At 35.6% G+C, this 21844-nt stretch overlaps 4 protein-coding genes across 4 annotated transcripts; 3 read left to right on the top strand and 1 right to left on the bottom strand.

Moving 5' to 3' along the window:
• On the bottom strand, positions 116–2121 carry LOC18597637. The gene is made up of 3 exons (XM_007026780.2): positions 1949–2121; positions 1488–1659; positions 116–976 (listed from the first exon to the last, which is right to left on the bottom strand). Exons 1-3 carry the CDS (start codon positions 1979–1981, stop codon positions 402–404), a joined length of 780 nt encoding a protein of 259 aa, XP_007026842.2. The 5' UTR covers positions 1982–2121; the 3' UTR covers positions 116–401.
• LOC18597636 (putative UPF0481 protein At3g02645) lies at positions 2312–4518 on the top strand. The gene is made up of 2 exons (XM_007026778.2): positions 2312–2462; positions 2694–4518. Exon 2 carries the CDS (start codon positions 2729–2731, stop codon positions 4268–4270), a length of 1542 nt encoding a protein of 513 aa, XP_007026840.2. The 5' UTR covers positions 2312–2462; positions 2694–2728; the 3' UTR covers positions 4271–4518.
• On the top strand, positions 11250–15350 carry LOC18597635 (phosphatidylinositol:ceramide inositolphosphotransferase 1). Its single transcript, XM_007026777.2, has 12 exons — positions 11250–11840; positions 11948–12037; positions 12541–12627; positions 12729–12797; positions 12976–13056; positions 13578–13649; positions 13821–13881; positions 13989–14091; positions 14322–14417; positions 14504–14550; positions 14653–14780; positions 14880–15350. The coding sequence occupies exons 1-12, from the start codon at positions 11808–11810 to the stop codon at positions 14958–14960; spliced, it is 948 nt and encodes a 315-aa protein (XP_007026839.1). The 5' UTR covers positions 11250–11807; the 3' UTR covers positions 14961–15350.
• LOC18597634 (probable serine/threonine-protein kinase At5g41260) lies at positions 17992–21819 on the top strand. Its single transcript, XM_007026776.2, has 10 exons — positions 17992–18505; positions 18593–18813; positions 18899–19034; positions 19122–19255; positions 19341–19446; positions 19539–19624; positions 19980–20168; positions 20403–20567; positions 20957–21070; positions 21352–21819. Exons 1-10 carry the CDS (start codon positions 18424–18426, stop codon positions 21592–21594), a joined length of 1476 nt encoding a protein of 491 aa, XP_007026838.2. The 5' UTR covers positions 17992–18423; the 3' UTR covers positions 21595–21819.

Below are 21844 nucleotides of genomic sequence, written 5' to 3'. Positions count from 1 at the left end.
TCGTTTCATATAAAGTTTCTCTTGATTGCATAATGTATGGAATGTTACTTCAACAAATTTACATAAAAGATGTAGGAAAAGCTTTGGCTTGAAATACCCACATAGATCATCCATGTTCGAGAATGCATATCCTTTTTGGAGCAGGGAGACAACCTTGTTATTATCATGAAGCAAGCTGACTACATTAACTGAACAATGTGCACTTTAGCAGGAAAGAAACAGGGGGAAGGTTGATGGAAGTTTAAACCATTTAGAACATACTTCGAGAAATAACTCGATTTATGCTAACATCCACCCGAATTTCAGGAGTTCAAACAATCAGTTCTACAGACCAAAATGAATATACATTGATAAATTGACTCAAAAGTGCAGAACATACCGATGAAGAAGCGCAGATGATTTCACAAGTCGACCAGAGAAGCATGGTGAATGCATATACACCATTGACCGTTAATCCTCTCGAACACGTTTGTTACAAACTGTCCTCCCCAACTGCTACCTTTCGTCTTGATGAATTCCATGCATGTGACATATCCAGCATCCCCTTTAACATGAACTTGAACGTTTTTCAGCTCTATATCTAGTGGAAATTCGTAGTTCATCCATACCACTTCCCAGCTTTCCATTACGAAATCATAACCTGATATTCCGTTTGCCCCTGGGTGCACACAACACACATCATCTCCTTTTGCCCAAAGGTTCTGCATGGCGGCTAGATCCCCTCTCCTGAAAGCATCGTAAAACCGAGAATTTGCTGCCAGTACTGAAGCCTTGCTATTCTCATGGAGGACTCGAAGGTCATCCCTGATTCTTGCTGCTTGGGCATAGTTTTCTTCCTCAATGGCATTCTGCAGGTCCCTTTGTAAGGTTTGTTCATCCAATATGATGCTTTCACCGCTAAGGGTTCCCTCGAGGTCATCACTTTTTGCTTGACAAGGGATCAACGATAACATACACGAATTTTCTCTAAAAGGTGCTGCACTAAATTATCAAGAATTAGACCTGCGTGAAACTCAAGTCCAATAAGGAAATAAATTCATCCAGTAAAAGACAAATTGAAGCACTCTATGGAAGCTAAATTTGGGCTTGAAATATGGATAACAATCTACCAGAAGGACGAGATCAACCAACTTAACAATTAATTTGTAAGCAAAATTTCAGAAAACTCAGAGGAAAAATTTTTGTTTAATGCAAAAACATGCTCAATGCGGCAACAATGTGTGAAATACACTGTGCATCCTAAAATTAGAACCAGACATTCTCCATGAACAACTGAAATTACATGAGCAGTTGATGAACAAGCCATGTGATTTTCCCGAACAAAGATGACAAAGAATTAAGTAACAGTTTTAGAAGAACATGCAAGATGAGAAGCTGCAATGATGGAGAGAAAAAGGAACACAGTTTACAATGCCTGCTTTTCATACACAACCTGGGCCTAGATGAAGAAAGAACATTGCAGACAACTACAAAGCCAAGAAACTTACGAGGTCTGCCACTTGGCAACTTGGACAGACATGGACCCGCAAAAAACTCTGTTCTGTTTCCTGTTGAAGTCCTAGCTAAAACCACATGACATCGCTTTGGAGGTGGTGGAGAAAAGCAATGAAGACTCCTGAAACTATTCGTGCTTGAACATGGCACGCAATTAACATTCACCTGGAACAATTAAAGAAAAATTCAGAGAAAACTGAAATATAGATAGCTGTAAGAGAAAAATTATAGCTGCCATTATTTCAAGAAGTCATTTTATCCCAAATAGATTGATATCAAAAGTGAGCTTGGAACCATATCAATAGGATTTAAATTTAAGAGCTCGAACTGGGTTTTTAACTAGATTAAAAGATAAAAATTTCCCATTTATTCAAATTCAAGGAATCAACAGCAACTGAAACTTCAGCTATGAACAGAATTACCAATAAAGATACCAGGAGAAAATTAAACTTACATTGTAGCAAAAGCTAGATCCCTGGAGTGCCATGAAAGGCAAGGTTATTTACATAGAAAGGTATTATAACAGAGAGTAAAAATCAATGTTTTGGGTTTTGAAGTTAAAAGGATTTTGCTTTGTTTGCTCTATCTTCTGTGAGATCACGACAGGAAGCAGAAAAGAAAAGATTGCTGTCGAGGGCATTTCTGGTCAACGAAAACAAAGGTAATGGGCTTAATTATCCAGTTGAATAGAACTCGGACATGGGCTAAAATAACTTTAGAAAAGCTATGGGCCTGATGAAGAGCTGAGTTTTGGTATTCATGAAAGATTTATGAATACTCCTACTCAGAAGGAACCATCGTTCTCGTTATGGAAAAATTTATTAGCAAGTAGAATCTTGCAGACGATTCAATTTTCAATGGCGCAGACAATTTAGCTTTATTTGAAGAATGGGAATTACTTTAAAAACTGCAAATTCCAGCATGCAAACAACGTTATCTGATCCGCGTGGAAGTGAGAAGGTCTGCAGGTAAGTTTTATAAACAAATAGCCAACTAGCCCCAATCAAAAGCTGTTCCCTTGGGGCAACGTACGTTTGCTCAGACTAAGTCCTCTTTGATTTCAGATCTCCATTTCATTTTTTAAATCTTTTCAAGTACTTTTAGTTTCAACCGCAATGAACTCCAATGCAAGTTGACTTTAGTGTTTCTATGTAATTTACTCAATCGCTATATAAAAGAGTTAAGAGACGGTAACGCAGGATATAGCCGGCCAAATTTAACCAGACAGGGCAATATGGTTTTTTCAGAGTCAATTATCAGTCCATGTTTCCCTGAAGAAAATTGGGTGGTGGAAATAAAGGACATCCTGGAGAACAATGGAGAAGCTAAAGAAGTTGTTGTCTCTGTCTTTGAAGTGCCTGAACAGCTACGTGCTGCCAATCCTGTAGCTTATGCTCCACAGCTGTTAGCCTTTGGACCGTATCACCATTTCCGGCCCAAGCTCTATCAGATGCAGAGGTTCAAAGTAGCTGCGGCGGTGAAAGCACAAAAGGATTGGCTTGTTGTTGATTTTCAACAGCTGGTTGCTCAAATTGAGGGACTGGAGTTTCTTATCCGGACCTGTTACCAAAGACATTTAAACATCCACGCCGATACTTTGGCATGGATATTGGCCATTGATGGTTTGTCCCTGCTCAAAGTGCTTCATTCTGCTCTATATTACTACAAAAATCTGCCTGGTTCGTTCGGGAAGAACCCTTTTGCTGAATTTTCAGAAAGGACTCCAGACCTTGATATGATCCTTAGAGACATGCTAATGCTTGAGAACCAAATTCCAATGATAGTGCTGAAAGCAATAGCAGAAAAGAGGCCTGGGTCTGATAACCTCCAGATTTTGGTTGACTTTTGTGAGACTCTCTCTCCGCTTCAATTAACCTTCAAACCCTCAACTTCAGAAGTCGTCAAGCATAAGCATTTGTTAGATCTCTTCTACCAAATGATCATTTGTCCCAAAGAAGTCATAAACACTTCTTCCAAGGAAGAGAAAGAGGATGAGCTGCAGTTTTCAACAATGGAGATCCCTAGTAACCCGGATTGTAGTGTCTTCAAAAAGCTCCTAGCTACGTTATCTAAGCTACAATTCCGCTTCGCAGCACTTCCTGAAAAGCTCATGACATTACTTCTCAGTTCGCTTGAACTACTTGGAATAACCCCTCACGATTTTTTCGATAGGGACAGATCTTGGATTCCCACAGCCTCACAGCTAAACAATGCAGGATTGAAATTCTCCACCTGTGACGGCATCAATCACATCAAATACGATAACCAAACTCTCTACCTTCCTGTCATCACCTTGAACTCAGCGCCTGACCCAGAAAACATTCTCAGCTCGAAGCTTACTTCAGAAGTGATACTGAGAAACCTAGTGGCATATGAAAGCCTGTCAAAGGATAAATCAGAGTCCTTGCCTTTCACTCGATACACCCAATTAATGAATGGGATCATAGATAATGATGAAGACGTGAATTTGCTGAAGAAAGCAAACGTTATCAAAGGTGATTTGTACAGTGTCGAGATTGCCGGACTGTTTAATGGGTTGAGTGAATCCATCGAGCCAAAAGACAGGGACATAAACATAGATGAAGCTATTACAAAAGTCAACCGATACTATGATAACACACTGAGAGTGAAGACAAACAACATCCTGAAGAAGTACATATATTCCTCCTGGAGGTTTCTCACTTTTCTCGCCTCCTTCTTGCTCTTGGCTCTGCTTGCTCTGGAAACATTCTGTGACTTCTACACCTGTCGGGTTATGAGGTTTAAGGCAGCCTGAATTTTGGTCTAGGAGGGGTTTTCTCCATTGTCTTGGATGTGGCCTTGCTTTGTTTCTTTTCCTTGTTTAAACTTCCAAAGAATTCTTGTGCTTAATGGTCCTTTCATTTACTTAATTAAGTTCTTGATTTAGTCTTTGAAAACCCCCAAAAACAAAGGAAGAAGAAGAAGAAGTAGTTAATGGTACTCTTGCTCATATTTATTTTATGGTAGCCTGTACTTCCCTATTTGTTAACTTAGACGTTTCAAACAAGCAACAGATCATGTATTTGATTTTCTATGTGATTATATATAAATATGTGTATAAATATATTTCTTTGTTGATTACTTGCACCTTTCTCACAAATCAAACTCGGCTTAATTTAAGAACAACTGGGGAAGAAAAAATCTTTTAAAACACAAGATAAGAGAATAATATGTCACTTGCACTGTCAGGGTTTGAGTTATTAGCATTGATTAGCTATAGGTCAATTTTGTAGGCCGAAATATTATTCCCATATTTTTTTAGAGAGAAAGTTTGATTAAATATCTTTTCATCTATTTCCTGACTAAGTCCCTCACCTTTTTTTTCCTCATTCAAACGAGTTTTTAAATTTTGATTTGTATCTAAACAAACTCTAATTACAGTTGAATTCAATATCAATTGGGGCATACCACCTGTCATATTAACAGTGATCAAATGTGTCAATCATATCATATATCACATGGACAAAAAAAATCAATTGAAATTAAATTTAACAGCAAACTAATTTTACAGTAAGATTAAAAACCTATTTGGAAACAAATCAAAAGATTAAGAGTCGGTATAGGTGCGATAAAAGATTAGATCCTTTAGTTAAAGAAATTATCATAGTTCAAAGACTCTTTTGCTATTTAAGCTTGTCTTTTTGTTATAATACTTTTGGTTTATTATAACTAATCACATGCTCAAAGATAGTAGTACACTATATTATAATGTCTAGTAAGACCACCAAATTCAACATAAAATCTTTTTCCTCAACAATTACATAACTTCCAAAAACAATTAATTTTACTTAAATGAAACAAAGGGTATCTTTTAAAATCAATTGACATGGAAGAAAGGACAAGAGTTTCAAAGAATCAAGCCCAATCTGATTCTTTTGGGCTTAAATTCAAGCCTGATTGATTCAGTTTTGGCCCTTTTTTGTTTTTGTTTGGAAGCTTCTCTTGCCCCTTTTTCCTTCCTGGGAAGGATATGGAAAAATCTCCAGACAGATGAGATATTCCAAGAAGTTTCCTACCCTTTGAAATCTACATCAATTTCTTAAGCAGTTTCCTATTTTTGAAATGCAAAATGCACCAATAATTCTAACTGAGACAATCATGATGTTATTTGAAAGTAACCTTAGTGTTTCTTTCTTTGGGTTCATTTGGACAAGTTTTGTTTTCATTTTAATGGAATAATAATGATGAAAACAATAAGAATATGATATTAATGGATGGCGCGACGAAAAATATTTTAAAAAACCCATTAGTATATGGCAAGAAAAATTGGAAAAAAAAAATAAAAATCAATATGGAAATCGTATTACTCTTTTCGTCTTTAATTGTTTATTTTTTTTAAATAATGAATACAGAAAATGAAACGAAAACCGTATTGATTAAGATGTATACATGCAAGGAAAGAAAATCCCTGACCCAACCTTACACCTTAATAACCTTAGTTGTATGGAAGGTGTAGCATGTGCTTGAAAGCCTGGAGAGACTTTGAAGTTAAGTTTCTCCATCTGATTTCAACTCCCATTGTCATAAGTTTAGAAGATCTTCCAGAAAATGGACAAATTCAACATAAAAAAAAACCCAAAAAATGTGGAAAATGTATTCTATATAATATGTACAAAAATCCCAAGATTTTCAATTTCTTTAGTGGAAATAAAATTGACAATTCATGGCATGATCATGTCAATCCTGTTCTATAAAAAGATGATATATTATGTGGCTCTAATTTGACTGGGTACTAAACGGAAACACCCTAGCAAATTGTAAACCCAAGGGGGGTGATGCTGACACTGTGTTAGGTGCTTGAAAGGTGCTACTCATGTATTGGGAATTTGGTACCACACTCTGCAAACACCAGAAGCTGAAAGGTTCAAAGGCAACAAACAAATTAGCCACACCCGGCTAGGTCAGGTCCCTTCCTTTGAGTTTCCAGGGTGACAGGGTCCCCCTCCCGAACCGGACCTGACCTAACCTAACCACATGATCGGCAGAAAAATGCTGTCAATGCTAAGTTTATGCTGTTGGATTCTTTCAAGAAAGCAAGTTTAATTTGGCTGTGGGTTTTTAAGTAGTAGGCTTTTTTTCATTTACGGAAATTTTGCTGTATTGTTGACTTACGAGAATTTATATATTATCAATATATCAAATATAATTTTTGTTTTTATTTTTAATTATTAACTAATTATTTAAATGTCAATTCTCTTCACAAAGAAACCCAAAATAGTTTAATAAAGAAAAACAATTATGCCCAAGCCAAAGATAAATAAAAGAGGTAATGCGACTATTATATTGGTAACAAAAACGTAGAAATTGATTCAATTGATAAATTTATATATTTTGATTAAATTGGAGTCTTATTTGGATACGGAATATCGTAAAAATTGATTTATTTCAAATTTAATGTTTTAAAAAAATAAAATTGAGGGTAAACGGTGATGCCCAAGAAGAGTTGAGTTTGTTTATGAGAAGAGAGACAAATAGAGAAGTCGCCATCACGTTTCAAGAAAGCCGCCTCCGCGGATTTATGTCCCTTCCCTCCTAATTTTGATTCATGCAACTTGTTAAAATCGAGTTAATTACGAAAAATAATATTTTAATTTTATTTAAATAACTTAAATAATACTGAATATCCGTATACGTATTTTCCATTCCCGTCTCTAATCTTTTATCTTTTTCGAGGTTTCGGTACTGTTTGTTACATTTTGTCCCTTTGAATGGGGGACGGGTCGGCCCGTCGGCAATAAGGACCATTGACTATAGACTCGTTGAAATCCACGAAGCATGCCCGCACTCCCGCTGTCTGCTTTCTGGTTTCATTCATCCAAATATTTGGTTGACAAAAGGACTAAGTCCTTGCCTTTCTCTAATTGAATTGCCATAACTGCCCTTAACTGTCACCCAAAGCACTAATCTGACCTTTCCATCTTTTAATTCCCCCCCCAAAAAACACACATATTCCCTCCATTTCTAACTATTTAGCAGTCTAATTTTTATAAAAGTTAAAAAAACACTTAAAGTTACGATTTGAATCGCAATTCTTTTACAATAAAGGTAGATTTGGAAACTATACATGAACTATGAGTCTATGGGACTATGACTTAAAGGCATACAACCCACCAATTCTAGTAGTGTTTTCTTTTTTTCTTCCCTATCTTTTGGTGCCTAGCATGAAAGATTAGTTTTCCAACCATTTTCCATCATAGTTGATTCACTTTTTGTACCTTCTACATGCAATTTGGTGTACCATGGGGGAGGGGGGGGAAATTATTCAATGAACCTAGGGCAAAAATGAAAAGACCCCAAACTCTATTGTTAATACCCAAAAGAAGAAATAATTTCCTTCATATCAAACCATGGGAAAAAGGTGGTTTCACCTAAGAGCAATTATAACTTCATTAATGGATGCAAGAAAAGCATGTCCTACTAGAAAAAACAAAGCTTATCATTTTCAAATATCTTTGAAATAGTGGCCCTCTAAGCCATTTCAAATATATATAAATAATATGGATGACAAAGTGGGTCCAAATATTATTCAAATCCCACTAAAGTAAAAGATAGAGAAAAGTTTGATTTTGATTTCAGGCAAATTCCAATGAAAATCTTAGTATATGCTTGATAGAGAGATTGTTTTTAGTTTTTTGGGGGTCAAGATTCTTGATACTATTCAAACAAGATTTGGGATTATGCACTAATTTTCATTCTCATTTGTTATGAGCCTAAAAACAATTCAATTGAACATATATATTATAATTTTTTTCTAACTTTAACATAAAATGCATAAAAAATTAGAACCGTTTGTTTTAATTCCCGTGAAAGTCAAAAAGATTAAACATTTTAGGACGAAAGGGTTAATTGAAAATAATTTTAAAAATAATAAACAAATAAAGTTGTTGAAATAGTGGTTTCATTAAAAAGAAGAAGAAAAAAACAGTATAATTAGATGTCTTTGAGTCGAAGAAGAGGTGTTTAAAACAAGTAATTTTAAAAGATAATTTTATTTTTTAATTCATAAAATAAATAAAATCATGGAAAGTATTATATAACAACATAAATGTCAAAAAAATTCTGCTATAAACTATTCAAAACTCTCACATTGTCAATTAGGTAAGGTAATATTAGTTCAAGAGGAAGGCAATGGAATCTGAATTTTCCATTTTTCTTAATAAACTTTTCTTTTTTTTAGTAAGCTGAAAAGTAAACCAACAACCCAACCAAATTCTTCTTCTTTCCATGAATAACTAAATAAGTAAAGTTTTGCATTATTAGCTTTTCTAGGTCATAAATTCTTGGGAGTTTTGAAAGTTGGTCAAGACAATTCAATAAGAAATTTCCAAATTATTATATGATTTTTGTAAAATTCACTCGACACTAGTTTTCACATATAAGATTGGTACAAGTTTGATTAAAGTAGGTAATTTCACATTTCTTTTTATCGACATGTTTTTTTATCGTTAAGAATCTTAAAAAATAAATATTTATATTAAAAAACTTTACACGTTTATAAAATGACACTCTATGATTAAATGATTGTATATAACTATTATATTCTGTACTGACGGTCGAGAGAATTAGACCGTTGTGTCACTTCATGATTTTTTTTTTTCACTTAAGAAATAGTACTACAATCAATTGAGAAGAAAAAAAAAAGGTACAATCAATTATTCCAATCTATTTTTCACTTTTTTTTTTCTCAATTCACTTGTAGGTTGATAATAGCAACTTTTTCTTATCCATTCCTTTTCACCTCAAATACTTATTGGTACTTGGAAGTCATTTTCCAATAGTAATTAGAGATGAGTATGTGGTAGATGTCAATATGTAATACATGGACAACATACAAAGTATATGTACCATGAATGAAATATAATAGTACTAATATTAATGTTCCTTATTAATAAATGTACGAAATTTTTTATTTTCGATTAAAAACAAAACTCAATTTTATTATTTTATTTAAAATAATGGATCGAATTCATCACTCATCTTCGAAACAACGTAATTTAATCATCTTGTTTTCTAATTTAGTCTGAAAATAATTAAAATTTTAATTTTTAACTATTTTTATCCATCTTTCTGAATAAAATGATAAATTTAGATCTTAATCCATAGATTAAGTGACTTGTTTATTAAGTAGGAGTCCACATAATAAATTAATACTATTTTTTAAATATATATATAGTAAGAAAAAGTAGCATGTGACATTGGGTAAAGGTTAACCAAGTAATGACAAATTGACAGACATACTGGCATATAAGAAATCTGAGTATTTGCATATGGGCACATGAAAAGAAAAATTAACCCATCAATCAAACCTGAGGTGGTGCCTTCAACATGTGTCTCCCACGTGGCTTTGTCCCCCCTCCCAATCATTACCCTCCCACTCTTGACTTCAACTTAATCACCCTCTAAATTTTCAATCATCCATCCTCCATTTATATTATTAACATCCTTATATTTAATACATTATCAATTGGGGATGGTGGTAAAGTGACAGCCATCATCTCTTAATTTTTAATTATTATATTATATATAATTTGAGCTAAATAATTTTATTACTCTAATCAAACCAAAGCAACCTATTTTCAAATAGTAGTAAGTCTTTAAACTAGTCACTGCTGTTGGTGTATTGTATTTATACATTATCATATAATTAAATAATGTCACCTCATAAATATATAACTATATAAATTTATTTAAAAATTAAATAATCATAATCGTTAAATATTCATTTTTAAATAATTTTAAATTTTTATTTCTGTAATATTTATAAAATTACACCCGATAGTTTAGGGATAGTATATAACAAGAAGTGTGCATCATATAAACCTAAACCTAATTCACCCCTTAATTTATAAATTTTTATTTTAATAAAACATTTTTTTAATGGCCCATCATTTGGTCAACCTTTTATCCTCCGCTGCCTCAAACCTTTCAAAATTTGAAAATCAAGACGTGGGACGAAGAAAAGTAAAAAAGGGTCTGCTCATTTTCTCGCAAGCCGAGACGCTCGTGACTGTCTCACCCAGCGCCCTCATGAAGGGTATTTTAGTAAATCAACCGTACATGGACTTCAAAGTTTGACGAATATTTTTTACCCGGGATTTGCAGGCCCGAGGCCTGGGGGACATGAAAAAACAAAAATATTTACCGCATCACTTAACTCCCAATCGCATAGGTAAAAAGTTAAAAAAAGAAAAAAGTACTGCCATTGTTTCTCTTTATTTTTTCACCTTTAATTGAATCGAATTAAGGAATTAGAAATCTAGTTTCTAGAAGCCTCCGTCTTTCACTTTCCCATTAATAGAGGAATGAGGTACAATGGCAATATAGTAACAAAAAAAAAAAACAAAATATATATTTAATGATTCGATCAAAATTGAATTAATTTGTTATAATTTTTAAATATATTTATTATAATATCAAACTTATTTTATTTTTTATTGCTATGATTATAATTATATTAATTTTTCATCAACAAAGAAAGATTTTAACTGATTCGTGTTTATTTTTATTTTAATTTAATATTAATAAATAATTAAATAAATTTTAATATCATATATCATGTATTTATAATATATAATTTAGATATATGAATTTATTTTATTTAAACTATATAATTCGAGCAATAATAATTTAGATTAAATAGCAGCTAAGTTATTTTTATTTTATTTTAATTTGAGAGAAGAGTGAAAATGGCCTCTTTATATGCTTCCCATCCGGCTCGTTGTCCCAATTCTCATATCTCAACTGCCTCTCCGTGTTGAACTCGCGTTTTCAAGCTGAGAAAAGCAGGGAATAACAACACCCCCCGCCCCCAAAACACAGAGAGAGAGAGACCGAGTAACAGAATCTCACAGACTTTTCTTTTCTTTTTCTTTTATTTATTTATTTATTATTATTATTATTGGAGAAAAACCCAAATTTTCTTCATTTATATCGACAGCCGAAGAAGCCTGAATTCAACCCTTTTCTCCTCATTCCTTCTTCTTTTGTCTTCCTGGGTTTCTCGATCTTGATCGTGGATCGTCGAGTCTCTGATCGCTTGGAGAATCGATTAAGCAGGCGGTGTTTTCTGAGTTGTGGTGGATTGAAGTTGGTTATCGGAGGAAGGAAAGAGAGAAAACATAAACAAATTTTTTTCGTTTTAACTTCTTTTTTTTAATCTTTGGGGTGGTTAAGGTTTGGTGGAAGGGGGTTTTGGAGAAGATTGAGCGGTTTTGTTTTTGATTTATAAATGATGTTGACCTTAACTGGTGGGTTTTGAAGTACTATGGAACTGGTTGTTACACGACAACAAGATGACGCTTTACATTGGTCGCGAAGCTTCAAAGGTTCTTCTACTTCTCTTTTCTTGTTCTTTGTTCACGAGAATTGGGGAATTTATGGGGTTTTTGATTTGGTATTTTTGGTTTTAAGTCTTTTGTTTTTGTTTTTGTAGTTATGGAAGAGAATTTGTGCAGAGACAACTACAGAGGTCAACCTTCTTCTAGACAATTGGAAATACCTTCTTGCCGGCCTCATTTTTCAGGTTTTCATTTTGTTTTTCCATAGTTATTCAAACTAAACCATTTCTATTTTTCAATACCTATTTCGTTTGAATAATTCCAAACATTGATTTCATTCCCATTTTTTTTTAACATGTTAAAGTAGTGAATTTAGCACAGAAAAGAGTTTACCTTGTGTCCAAGTTTTTGGATTGAGAGGAGTTGATGGAAAAAAGTAGGATCTGGTAAACTGTAACGATCGTGGCTTCTTATACTCGTAACTTAGAGAAATGAAGCTTATTCTTTTAGCGTAAGATAAATCTCTATCATGGCTCACACAGATAACATTGCTTTAGCAATGAAAATTTTGACGTGGATGTCATTGTCGTTTGTTTAAACTTTAGTATGTTATTTTTAATTGCTTCTCGAAAGATGTTCTGGTCATCCAAGCTTGTGCAGTGCTTGCATTTTCCAAATTCAAGTATATGTTTAATTTCTGGGCATATTTCATTGGTTGTGGTTCTGAAATGTGCATTCTTCTCTGCAGTACATTCATGGTCTAGCTGCCCGAGGAGTTCATTATCTTCACCAGCCAGGTCCAACACTTCAGGATCTTGGGTTCATTCTGCTTCCAGTAAGAACAAACCTCTTTTGTTTTTGCTCTTTGCTTATTTCTATCATGTTCCCAGTATTTGATGAAATGCTTTCTTACATTTAACTTTTTTGTATATTTAGGAGCTTGGGCAAGATAAAGCTTACATTAGTGAGACGGTGTTCACCTTTATCTTTTTATCATTTGTTTTGGTAAAGTTATTCCCCTGTTGTTGGACTTTTTTTATCTTATTTCCTTCTCTATTGATAATTTCATTCAGTAGTTTTATTAAGTTCTCACATGTTTAGTACAGGATATTGCAGTTCTCTTATTTCAGTTCTATTGATATCTTTGTGTCTCCACTTCTAACATGTGAGTCACTATTTGCAGTGGACTTTCCATCCTTTCATCATGAAGAGCAAAAAAATCTACACAGTTCTAGTTTGGTGCCGGGTGCTAGCATTTTTAGTTGTAAGTAATGATGCTTAGTCTATATCTTTGTTCTGATTACATATGCACACAATATAGGCATTGTTGTGGGACTAATGTTTAGGTTCTTCCTTCTGTCAAATTTCACCAATATATGTTATCATGCTCAAGATAGAATCAACTGAAGCGTTGTTGGATTCTCCTATTAAATATTGGATGAATAATTGTCCTTTTCTTCTAGCTAGTAATTTGTTGAGCTGCTTATTCAACCCTTGTGCGATAGCAGTCCAGACTCAAGTGAACTCATTTTTGTTTTAATAGGATATTATTACAAAAAGGAAGATTATCTATCCTTTCCTGCCTTTTTCTTTATGACCAAAGGTGTCCATCAATTCAAAGTACCATTTTCATCAATAACCTGTCCAATAAAACTGAACTCAATGCTGAAGTTGTTCAACTAACTTTACTAATTTAATAAATACTGGTGGATCATGAAACGTTAAGCATTTCCACAGTATTTCACTTACAGTTGTTTGTTTCCTTTGTTTATTTATTTGCTGCAGGCTTCTCAGATGCTCCGAATCATCACATTCTATTCAACTCAGCTTCCGGGTCCAAATTATCATTGCCGAGAGGTAGAGTCTTGAACTTCTGTGTGTATATGCTCTCAACTTTATGTTTAGTTTTTGAAATGATATTCTTTTATTAATTCTTTTCTGCATTGAACATTTGTTCTCTGTGGGTTAATGTAAGAAATGAAATTTGATTTTAAGAACATTTTAGTAAAAAACTCGTGTTTTTTACAGGGTTCGAAACTTGCTAGGTTGCCAAAACCTGAGAGTGTGCTAGAAGTCCTCTTAATTAATTGTATGTAGTCTTCTTTTATTGAAAATTTCAATATGTTGCTTTTAAATATTTAGTTGATATGTTGTGTTCTATAAATATTTTGGCTTATTTGCTTGTAAAATTTGCAGTTCCTCGAGGTGTAATATATGGTTGTGGTGACTTGATTTTTTCATCACACATGATCTTCACCCTGGTCTTTGTGCTCACCTATCAGAAATATGGCACACGAAGGTAAACATGGCTTATTCATATTACTTGATTTTAGCCATTAACTCTGAAGATAAGGGGGCAAAAAAACCATAACTATTGGGAACATCAAGAGATTATGTTGAGCACCATGCTTATAAGATTTTTGCAATCAAAATGTTTGGATCAGGGGCAATGCATTCTAGTTTGATGTATTGACATACATATGAGTAGCCAATTGATTGGTTTCTGATTGTATTGTTGTGTGATTGCAGGTTTATAAAGCAGTTTGCTTGGTTGGTAGCAATTATTCAAAGTTTCTTGATTGTAGCATCCCGCAAACATTACACAGTTGATGTAGTTGTCGCATGGTATGAATTGCACTTTCAAAATTTCTATTTATCATTAATATTTATTTATTTTTTAATTTTAATTTGGCATTACAATTTTTCTGCAGGTATACTGTTAATTTAGTGGTATTCTTCATAGACAAGAAACTACCAGGTTTTGATCGTATCTAATTTGGTCTAACTATCTTTTAATTTTTCTCCCGCTGGTTTAGTCATAACCTTTGGCAGTGATTCTAACACTAAAATATTGCTGCAGAATTGCCTGACAGATCCAATGGAAGTTCACCTCTGTTGCTACCATTGAGCACCAAAGACAAGGATAGTAAGACCAAAGAAGAGAATCACAAGCTGTTGAATGGGAATTCTATAGACCCTGCAGATTGGGTATGGTAATTTTATTGGTCGAAGGTTTTTTCCTCTTTGAATACCTTGATGGTGATATCTAATTTAGTTTTGCGTTTGTGTTTTCTTTTATCTGTTCAGAGGCCGAGAACTCAAGTTAATGGCAAGACTCTAGAAGATGCCAATGGGATCCATGTTGATACTGCAATGAATGGTGCATAGATGATGGAAGCTGCTGCTATCACTGTAATGGGGCTGCTTGAATCCTTATAATCTTGGATTAGAGGCCTAGCTTCTTCCAAGACTGGTAAATTTGATTTGTATTCTTAAGAAAAAAAAAAAAAAGAACTTGAGTAGTGCACTTGTACACTGCAGTCCTCCAATGTCGTTGGTTTAAAAACCATCAAAGTCATCATCAGCATCGACATGTATCATGGAATTTTCCAAGTTCCTATTTGCTGTTGTCATTCTCTTTTCTCATGTTGATAGTACCCTCATTAACTGTAGCTGTTGGAATACTCTGCTGTTTTCTGCCCACAATGTCAAATGGTGAAATATAATTGTCTCTCAATGCCGAAGGCCATTGAGATATAAAACTACTTTTAAGTGACTGTTAAATCTCTCTTTATATATATATATATGTCATTTGAATGCAGGATTGCAGGGTGGGGACTTGGATCTTTAATAGAACTGAAAAAACCAACTAAAAAAGCTGAAAAAAGTATGATGCAAGATCTCAGAATTTAGAGTATTAGTTAAAAAAGGGTAGGTAACTGTGGCCCCCTTGATGGTCAGATGGTTGTGGTTGCCAGGCTTTAAAAACTCTGATTCCTGCAACTAAAATGGCCGATGGTCCATTGACAGAAGGGAAGCACGTGACATTCCATTTCCTTACTGTTTGCATGTGCTGGTGATGTAAGCTAATGCGTATTGTCTATGTTCTTGGGCGCCAGTTGTCCATTTTGATGGGTGCCATTATGTGCAGGGAAAGCTTCTTTTTCATTACATCATTAAGCCAGGCTGCTTCACCTTTCGTGGTCGTTGGATACACTTGTCTTGAAATGTTCCAATTACACTTTCGGTTACGTCTTAACTGCTGCACATTTCAGCCAACAAATCTTATGAAACTTATGAGTTAAGTACCATGAAAGGCATCTAAGATCTGTGGAAAACTCTCTGAAATCGAAATGTAGTGGATGAATGAGGGGTATTCAAGATGAAGACCAAAAGGTTTAAGGATTGATCTCTTCTGATGAAATGCCTCATTTTGTACCAGAGCAAGAACTTGGAAAATATGTCCGAAAAACTAATGATAACAATGAATTTGCTGACCATTTCCAACACATTGACGAGAATGTGAAACCAAGAACAATTTGTCTGCCTAAAGAATCCAACAGAAGCAGCGTGGCCGTGTTGAAGAACTCAAATGCAACATGGCCGTGGTTCTGATACGAAGACATACCTTATTTAAGTGATTGTCGGTACCAGAGAGGGAGCGGGATAAGTCGATATGACTGCCAAGTTCCAATTGAGAAGATCATGTGGACGTGAATGGGGGATGCATAAAGATTGAATACGTAAAACATTTTGCAATACCCTTTTGGAAAAAGGAGCTCTTAGATCACAAACCGTGTCCGAACACGGTATAATTTGAATACGATCCATCTAATCTTATCTCTAACATCATTGGAAAGGATGCAAACAAAGGCAGGGTATGTCTTTAAGTCTATCTTGATATTCTTTATTTGTATTTGTATCATTTTGTCGCGTATCAATGTTAAAATTTCAAGGACATGGGCTGTCTAACAGCTAGCCATGCTTTGCCCATGTGGGCTTTCTTTGGAGTGTGCTTGTGTCGACAATATGACAGCAACGAGGCCCCATATTTCTTCGGTGATCTTGTGAGCAAGGGCAAGTGAGTGGTTGATGGCGCCCACCTGTGGTGGGATGACCAGAAAAGCGATGCTGGGCGCAATTTAAGCTGTAAAAAAAAGTTGGTCAATAAAGAGAAGAGGTGGGAGAAGAATGGCAATGTCTGATTGAGAGGGCTGAGGCCAGCCTGAGAGAAAGGAGATGCAATTTCCATCATTGTTTCATGTCTGCATAACGACCACCTTTCTCCTTTTTCATGCCCCTCTCCTTCCCCTTTTTTTTCCCTGTAAAAAGCCAAAAGGGGTCCTCTTGAACCCTAAGTGGGTGGTACTAATTATGTCACCACCTGTCAGACATGGACTCTCTCTCTTGATTTCTTTTGTTTCTTGTTATCCCTTTGTGGATGAGAGTGTGACCAGGGCATGCTTAATTTGCAACAGGGATCTCTATGTTTTTTTTGTTCTATCTGATTTCTTTGGGTCCATTTCTTGATGGCAACATATACTTGTAGCCAGATTTCATATTTTGTTTCCTCAGTGACCACTGGTTAAATATATATGCAGTAAACAGATTGAAATTCTGAAGTTTTTTTTTTTTTGAAGTTCCATTTCATTCTGATAAGTTTCAGAAAAGGGCATTGGGAAAGGCCTTTGCTTATTCACTTTTGAGAAAAGCCATCTGCCTTTTCTTCCATTGATTAAGGTATCTTGGATTGACATAATTGGAATTCCATCCTGTTTATTGCAAAATAAAATAGAAAGAAAAGGTTGATAGAGTCAAAACCCAAATGACAACTTGCTTCATTGTCAATGATCACATGGTTTTCCCACTAATTCCCTACAACCTGCTACCATTCCCATCCCATGCCCTCATTCCTCAACGAGACATCTTCCTAAAAAGGGTTTTATGCTCTGTTTTCTCTTTTTCTAACGACAAGATGAGTACCGATCTGTTTCGAGATGATCATGCTGAATGCTCATAGTCAGAAAACACGATTCTTGTTTCACGGTGAATTTGTCATGCAAAACGTGATACTTAAAGAACCCAAATTGCAGAATTACATATTCATTTCCCTCACTTCCACTTAAATTATCCCATTTTTCAACAAACCAAGTGTGAACTTTTGAACCCAAATTGCATGTTCTTGCGCCAAAAGAAATGGCAGATTGGTCCCTGTCAAGGAATCTAGTTCAGCAGAATCGGATTATAATCTGATGAGGACATAACACAAGTGAGAGTGAGTTACTTAAAAATAATAAAAGAAATTCTTAATGCAACTTCGCCAAATCTAAGACCAGAACTGACACACAATCGTGAAATCTGCTTTCCACGTCATTGGTTTTGCATGATTTTTGACTAGACCAAACCTAATACCACCCCTTGATTCGATTCCACTTCCTCCACTTCGTCGCCAACGCGGTATTGATACCTCTAAAAGGGCCAAAAAGCCCTCAAACCCATAGCATATTTTTCCCAAAAAAACCATCCAGAGAATTGAAAAGAGGCTCAAAGAGGGAAGGAAATGATGAGATTGTGGAAAAAAGGCTGAAACCCATAAACAAAAAAGGCGCTTTTTTGGAATTGGTTGGATAATTGAGTAAATTTCAACAAGTTTTAAGCAATAAAAATTTCGGATTTTTATACTAAAGAGTGGGAAAGGAAGTACTACTAAAGCTGAACCAACACAGAGAGAGAGAAAAGAAAGAACTTTGGATTCAAGACGATCAGAGTTCGGGATTGTAGCAGCAATGCACAGCGTCTGATCATTTCACTTGTCGTTGATTCTCCGTCGTTTGATCGTTTGACTTGAAAAATGGGAGCTCGTTGTTCTAAATTCTCTATTTGCTGGTTTCAGTCTCACCTTAAAGCTTCCGTCCTCGAATCCTCCGACCTCGGTACCCTTTCGTCTTCTGTTCCTCTGTTTGTCTTTCTCTTCTTACAAAATTTTTTTTAGTCGAGAAAAGATTGTAATTTTCATGCAGAGAATGGAGGCAAAGGTGAGAAGAACACATGGCCGAGTTTCAGTGAGTTCAGCTTGGAGCAATTGAAAGCTGCCACGTGTGGGTTCTCTTCCGATAACATAGTGTCGGAACACGGTGAAAAAGCTCCTAACGTTGTGTTCAAAGGGAAGCTCGACAATGACCGTTGGGTCGCCGTTAAACGGTTTAACAAGTTCGCCTGGCCTGATTCCCGCCAATTCCTCGTCCGTTTTCAATTCCATTCCTTTAGTTTTGTAATTTTTTAATTATTAAACCAAGTAAAGATTAAATGATCAAAATGTGTTTTAGGAGGAAGCCAGAGCTGTTGGGAGTTTAAGGAGTGAGCGGTTGGCGAATCTGATTGGTTGTTGTTATGAAGGCGAGGAGAGGCTGTTGGTGGCCGAGTTTATGCCCAATGAAACGCTGGCAAAGCATCTTTTTCACTGTAAGTTAGTACGTTTTTGTTTTTTCCCAGTGTGAAAATGAAGGTTGCAGTTAAAAGTAAAAGAAAGTTACTGGGCTGAATTGTCAGGGGAAAATCAGCCGATGAAATGGGCTATGAGGTTGAGGGTGGCATTGTACCTGGCGCAAGCTTTAGAGTATTGTAGCAGTAAAGGAAGAGCTTTGTACCATGATCTCAATGCGTACAGGATTTTGTTTGATAATGTAAACTTAATGAAGATTTTGCTTGTCAAACCACCCATTTTAACCATCTCGGCTTTCGATTCTGAATTGGGTCTTTTGTTGACAGGATGGTAATCCCAGGTTGTCTTGCTTTGGCCTCATGAAGAATAGCAGAGATGGCAAGAGTTATAGCACCAACTTAGCTTTCACACCTCCAGAATACCTGAGAACGGGTTAAGTGTTCAAACGGTTCATTTCATCTGCATGTTAAGAAATGCATTACTTTGGAATCTCAACTCAAAGTCTGGATGTGCTTCTTTGGCAGGTAGAGTGACTCCAGAAAGTGTTGTATATAGCTTTGGGACCTTGATGCTAGATCTCATGAGTGGCAAACATATTCCTCCCAGCCATGTAAGTTCTCTTTGTCTCATAATAATTCTTGTTTCTTTGCAAAACAAAGCTTGATAATTAGTGTTCCATTCATATTGCGAATCTGGACGTACCAATATGTAATGTGATTGATTGGTTAGAAAATTAGTATTTGCTTGATTTGGATTCTTAAGAAGTTAACATTTTCCTATGTGAATGGTGCTGTAATAACTGCCTGCTGCAGTAACTTCATGAGATGTTGAAGTTCTAAATTTCAAAAAGATTTCCTAGTTTTTAAAATGAAAATGTGATGCCAACGTTTGGATGCTGTTGACTTCAGTGTATCTGAGTTAAAATAGTCCATGGTAATTTAAGTGTCGGTATGCCCTGTTTGTAGGCACTTGACCTGATTCGAAGCAAGAATTTTCTCATGTTGATGGATTCTGCTTTGGAGGGCCATTTCTCTAATGATGATGGAACAGAGTTAGTGCGATTAGCCTCTCGCTGTTTGCAGTATGAAGCTCGTGAGAGGCCGAATGCAAAGTCCCTTGTCACATCTCTCCTGTCACTCCAGAAGGAAGCAGAGGTACATAAACTTTGCTTATTGAATTGACTACTGCAAGTTCATATCTCTCTAGCTGTTGTTTTTGTATTTTGGTATCTTCTGAACTTTTGAACTCTTCCTCATACAGCATTTATTCATTTCAATGACATAATTGTACTTTGTACCTATGTACATTTCTTCTCCCCGTCCTTCATTATTTTGGATTGTCTTTTGTAAAACACCATTGAATTTTCTCATTAAATGGAGTTTTGCTAGGTACCATCATATGTTTTGATGGGTATTCCACAAGGAACTGCTTCTCCAAAACAGCCATTGTCATTGACACCTTTTGGGGAGGCTTGCCTGAGGTTGGATCTGACTGCTATACATGAAATATTGGAGAAGATGGGATACAAAGACGATGAGGGGATCGCTAATGAGGTTCGCTACTCCATCCTTAATGTTCTATTTTCATGAGGTGTGAAAATATGTTCTGTATCTCATTTTCAGCATATAAACAAACATTAGCGGCAAGCAAACTACTGTTGATATGACTTTCTTTATCTTGAACTGGCCGGGGAAGGGATAGCTCTCCTCAACCTGCCACAAACTCATGTTGTGGGAGGAGGACAAGATAACAAATGAAAAAAATATGCTATGGAATTACAGAATTAGTCCATGAGTCATAACCAATTGACTGCAAAATGGCCAATTATTTTGTGGCTTAAAGAGCAAAGGATCATTTCCCATCTGCCTAGTTAAAGTTACTTCAGCAATCATGTAATATCTGTCTAATTCATTTTGTTTTTTTTTTTTCTGTCCTTTTTCAGCTTTCTTTTCAAATGTGGACCAGCCAAATGCAGGAAACCTTGAATTCAAAGAAACATGGAGATACTGCTTTTCGGGCTAAGGATTTTGCAAGTGCAGTTGATTGCTACACACAGGTGAGTTTCCCATGTGCAAAATCTATACCTCTTGTGATTGTTGCAGAAGACATCACGTTACAAAAGCATGGCAAGGAAGAAAATCTGGGTTTCTTTTTATATATATACAGGACTAAGCTTATCTGGTTTGCCACATGTGCACCACCTAATGTTCTTCTGAAAATTTATTGCTAGTAGGCCATGAACTCACTTACTCATTAACATACTACCATTGTCAATTCGACCCTTGTGCATTAATATGCCATACAGGAAAGACTCAAGATCTTGTCTGTCTTATGTAGTTCATTGATGTCGGGACCATGGTGTCACCAACCGTCTATGCCAGACGCTGCTTGTCTTACTTGATGAATGATAGGCCACAAGAGGCCCTTGGGGATGCTATGCAGGCACAGGTGGTGTCCCCAGAGTGGCCCACAGCTTTGTATCTACAAGCCGCTTGCCTGTTTAGCCTAGGGATGGAGAGTGACGGCCAAGAAACGCTCAAAGATAGCACCAGCTTGGAAGCCAAAAGAAGCAAAAACTGATAAAATTTGTATAGGTTTTTTCCAATTGTTTTATTTTTTTTCTTCTCTCTCCCCTAGTTTTCTTTGGGCTCTTGTATTTATGATTCTGGGCTTTCGCTGCTTTGCAGAATTCTTCAATATTTATTGTTGGTTTTGATTATTTCATGGTTGTTCAATCTCTTACCCGGGTCTGTCTTGAGACTTTGAGCATCATATAGAAGAATGAATTTCACCCTTTGAACAGAAGATTGCCTATATCTTTGATTAGGCA

This window comes from Theobroma cacao, chromosome 5 (genome assembly GCF_000208745.1).
Source record: "Theobroma cacao cultivar B97-61/B2 chromosome 5, Criollo_cocoa_genome_V2, whole genome shotgun sequence".
Taxonomy (NCBI): domain Eukaryota; kingdom Viridiplantae; phylum Streptophyta; class Magnoliopsida; order Malvales; family Malvaceae; genus Theobroma; species Theobroma cacao.
Note: the sequence above shows the minus strand (reverse complement) of the source record. Positions and strands in the feature narration are given on the sequence as shown.

What these genes read in the sequence shown, in the direction of transcription:
- LOC18597637 (XM_007026780.2), bottom strand. Translation starts at nt 1,981, where the DNA reads ATGGCACTCCAGGGATCTAGCTTTTGCTACAAT. An exon ending in GATCTAGCTTTTGCTACAAT is followed by an intron (nt 1,660 to 1,948) that starts GTAAGTTTAATT and finishes TAATTGTTCCAG; the next exon opens with GTGAATGTTAATTGCGTGCC. An exon ending in GTTGCCAAGTGGCAGACCTC is followed by an intron (nt 977 to 1,487) that starts GTAAGTTTCTTG and finishes AATTTAGTGCAG; the next exon opens with CACCTTTTAGAGAAAATTCG.
- LOC18597636 (XM_007026778.2), top strand. Translation starts at nt 2,729, where the DNA reads ATGGTTTTTTCAGAGTCAATTATCAGTCCATGTTTCCCTGAAGAAAAT.
- LOC18597635 (XM_007026777.2), top strand. Translation starts at nt 11,808, where the DNA reads ATGACGCTTTACATTGGTCGCGAAGCTTCAAAG. An exon ending in TTGGTCGCGAAGCTTCAAAG is followed by an intron (nt 11,841 to 11,947) that starts GTTCTTCTACTT and finishes TTGTTTTTGTAG; the next exon opens with TTATGGAAGAGAATTTGTGC. An exon ending in CATAGACAAGAAACTACCAG is followed by an intron (nt 14,551 to 14,652) that starts GTTTTGATCGTA and finishes ATATTGCTGCAG; the next exon opens with AATTGCCTGACAGATCCAAT.
- LOC18597634 (XM_007026776.2), top strand. Translation starts at nt 18,424, where the DNA reads ATGGGAGCTCGTTGTTCTAAATTCTCTATTTGCTGGTTTCAGTCTCAC. An exon ending in ACAGGATTTTGTTTGATAAT is followed by an intron (nt 19,256 to 19,340) that starts GTAAACTTAATG and finishes TTTTGTTGACAG; the next exon opens with GATGGTAATCCCAGGTTGTC. An exon ending in ATGAGGGGATCGCTAATGAG is followed by an intron (nt 20,568 to 20,956) that starts GTTCGCTACTCC and finishes GTCCTTTTTCAG; the next exon opens with CTTTCTTTTCAAATGTGGAC.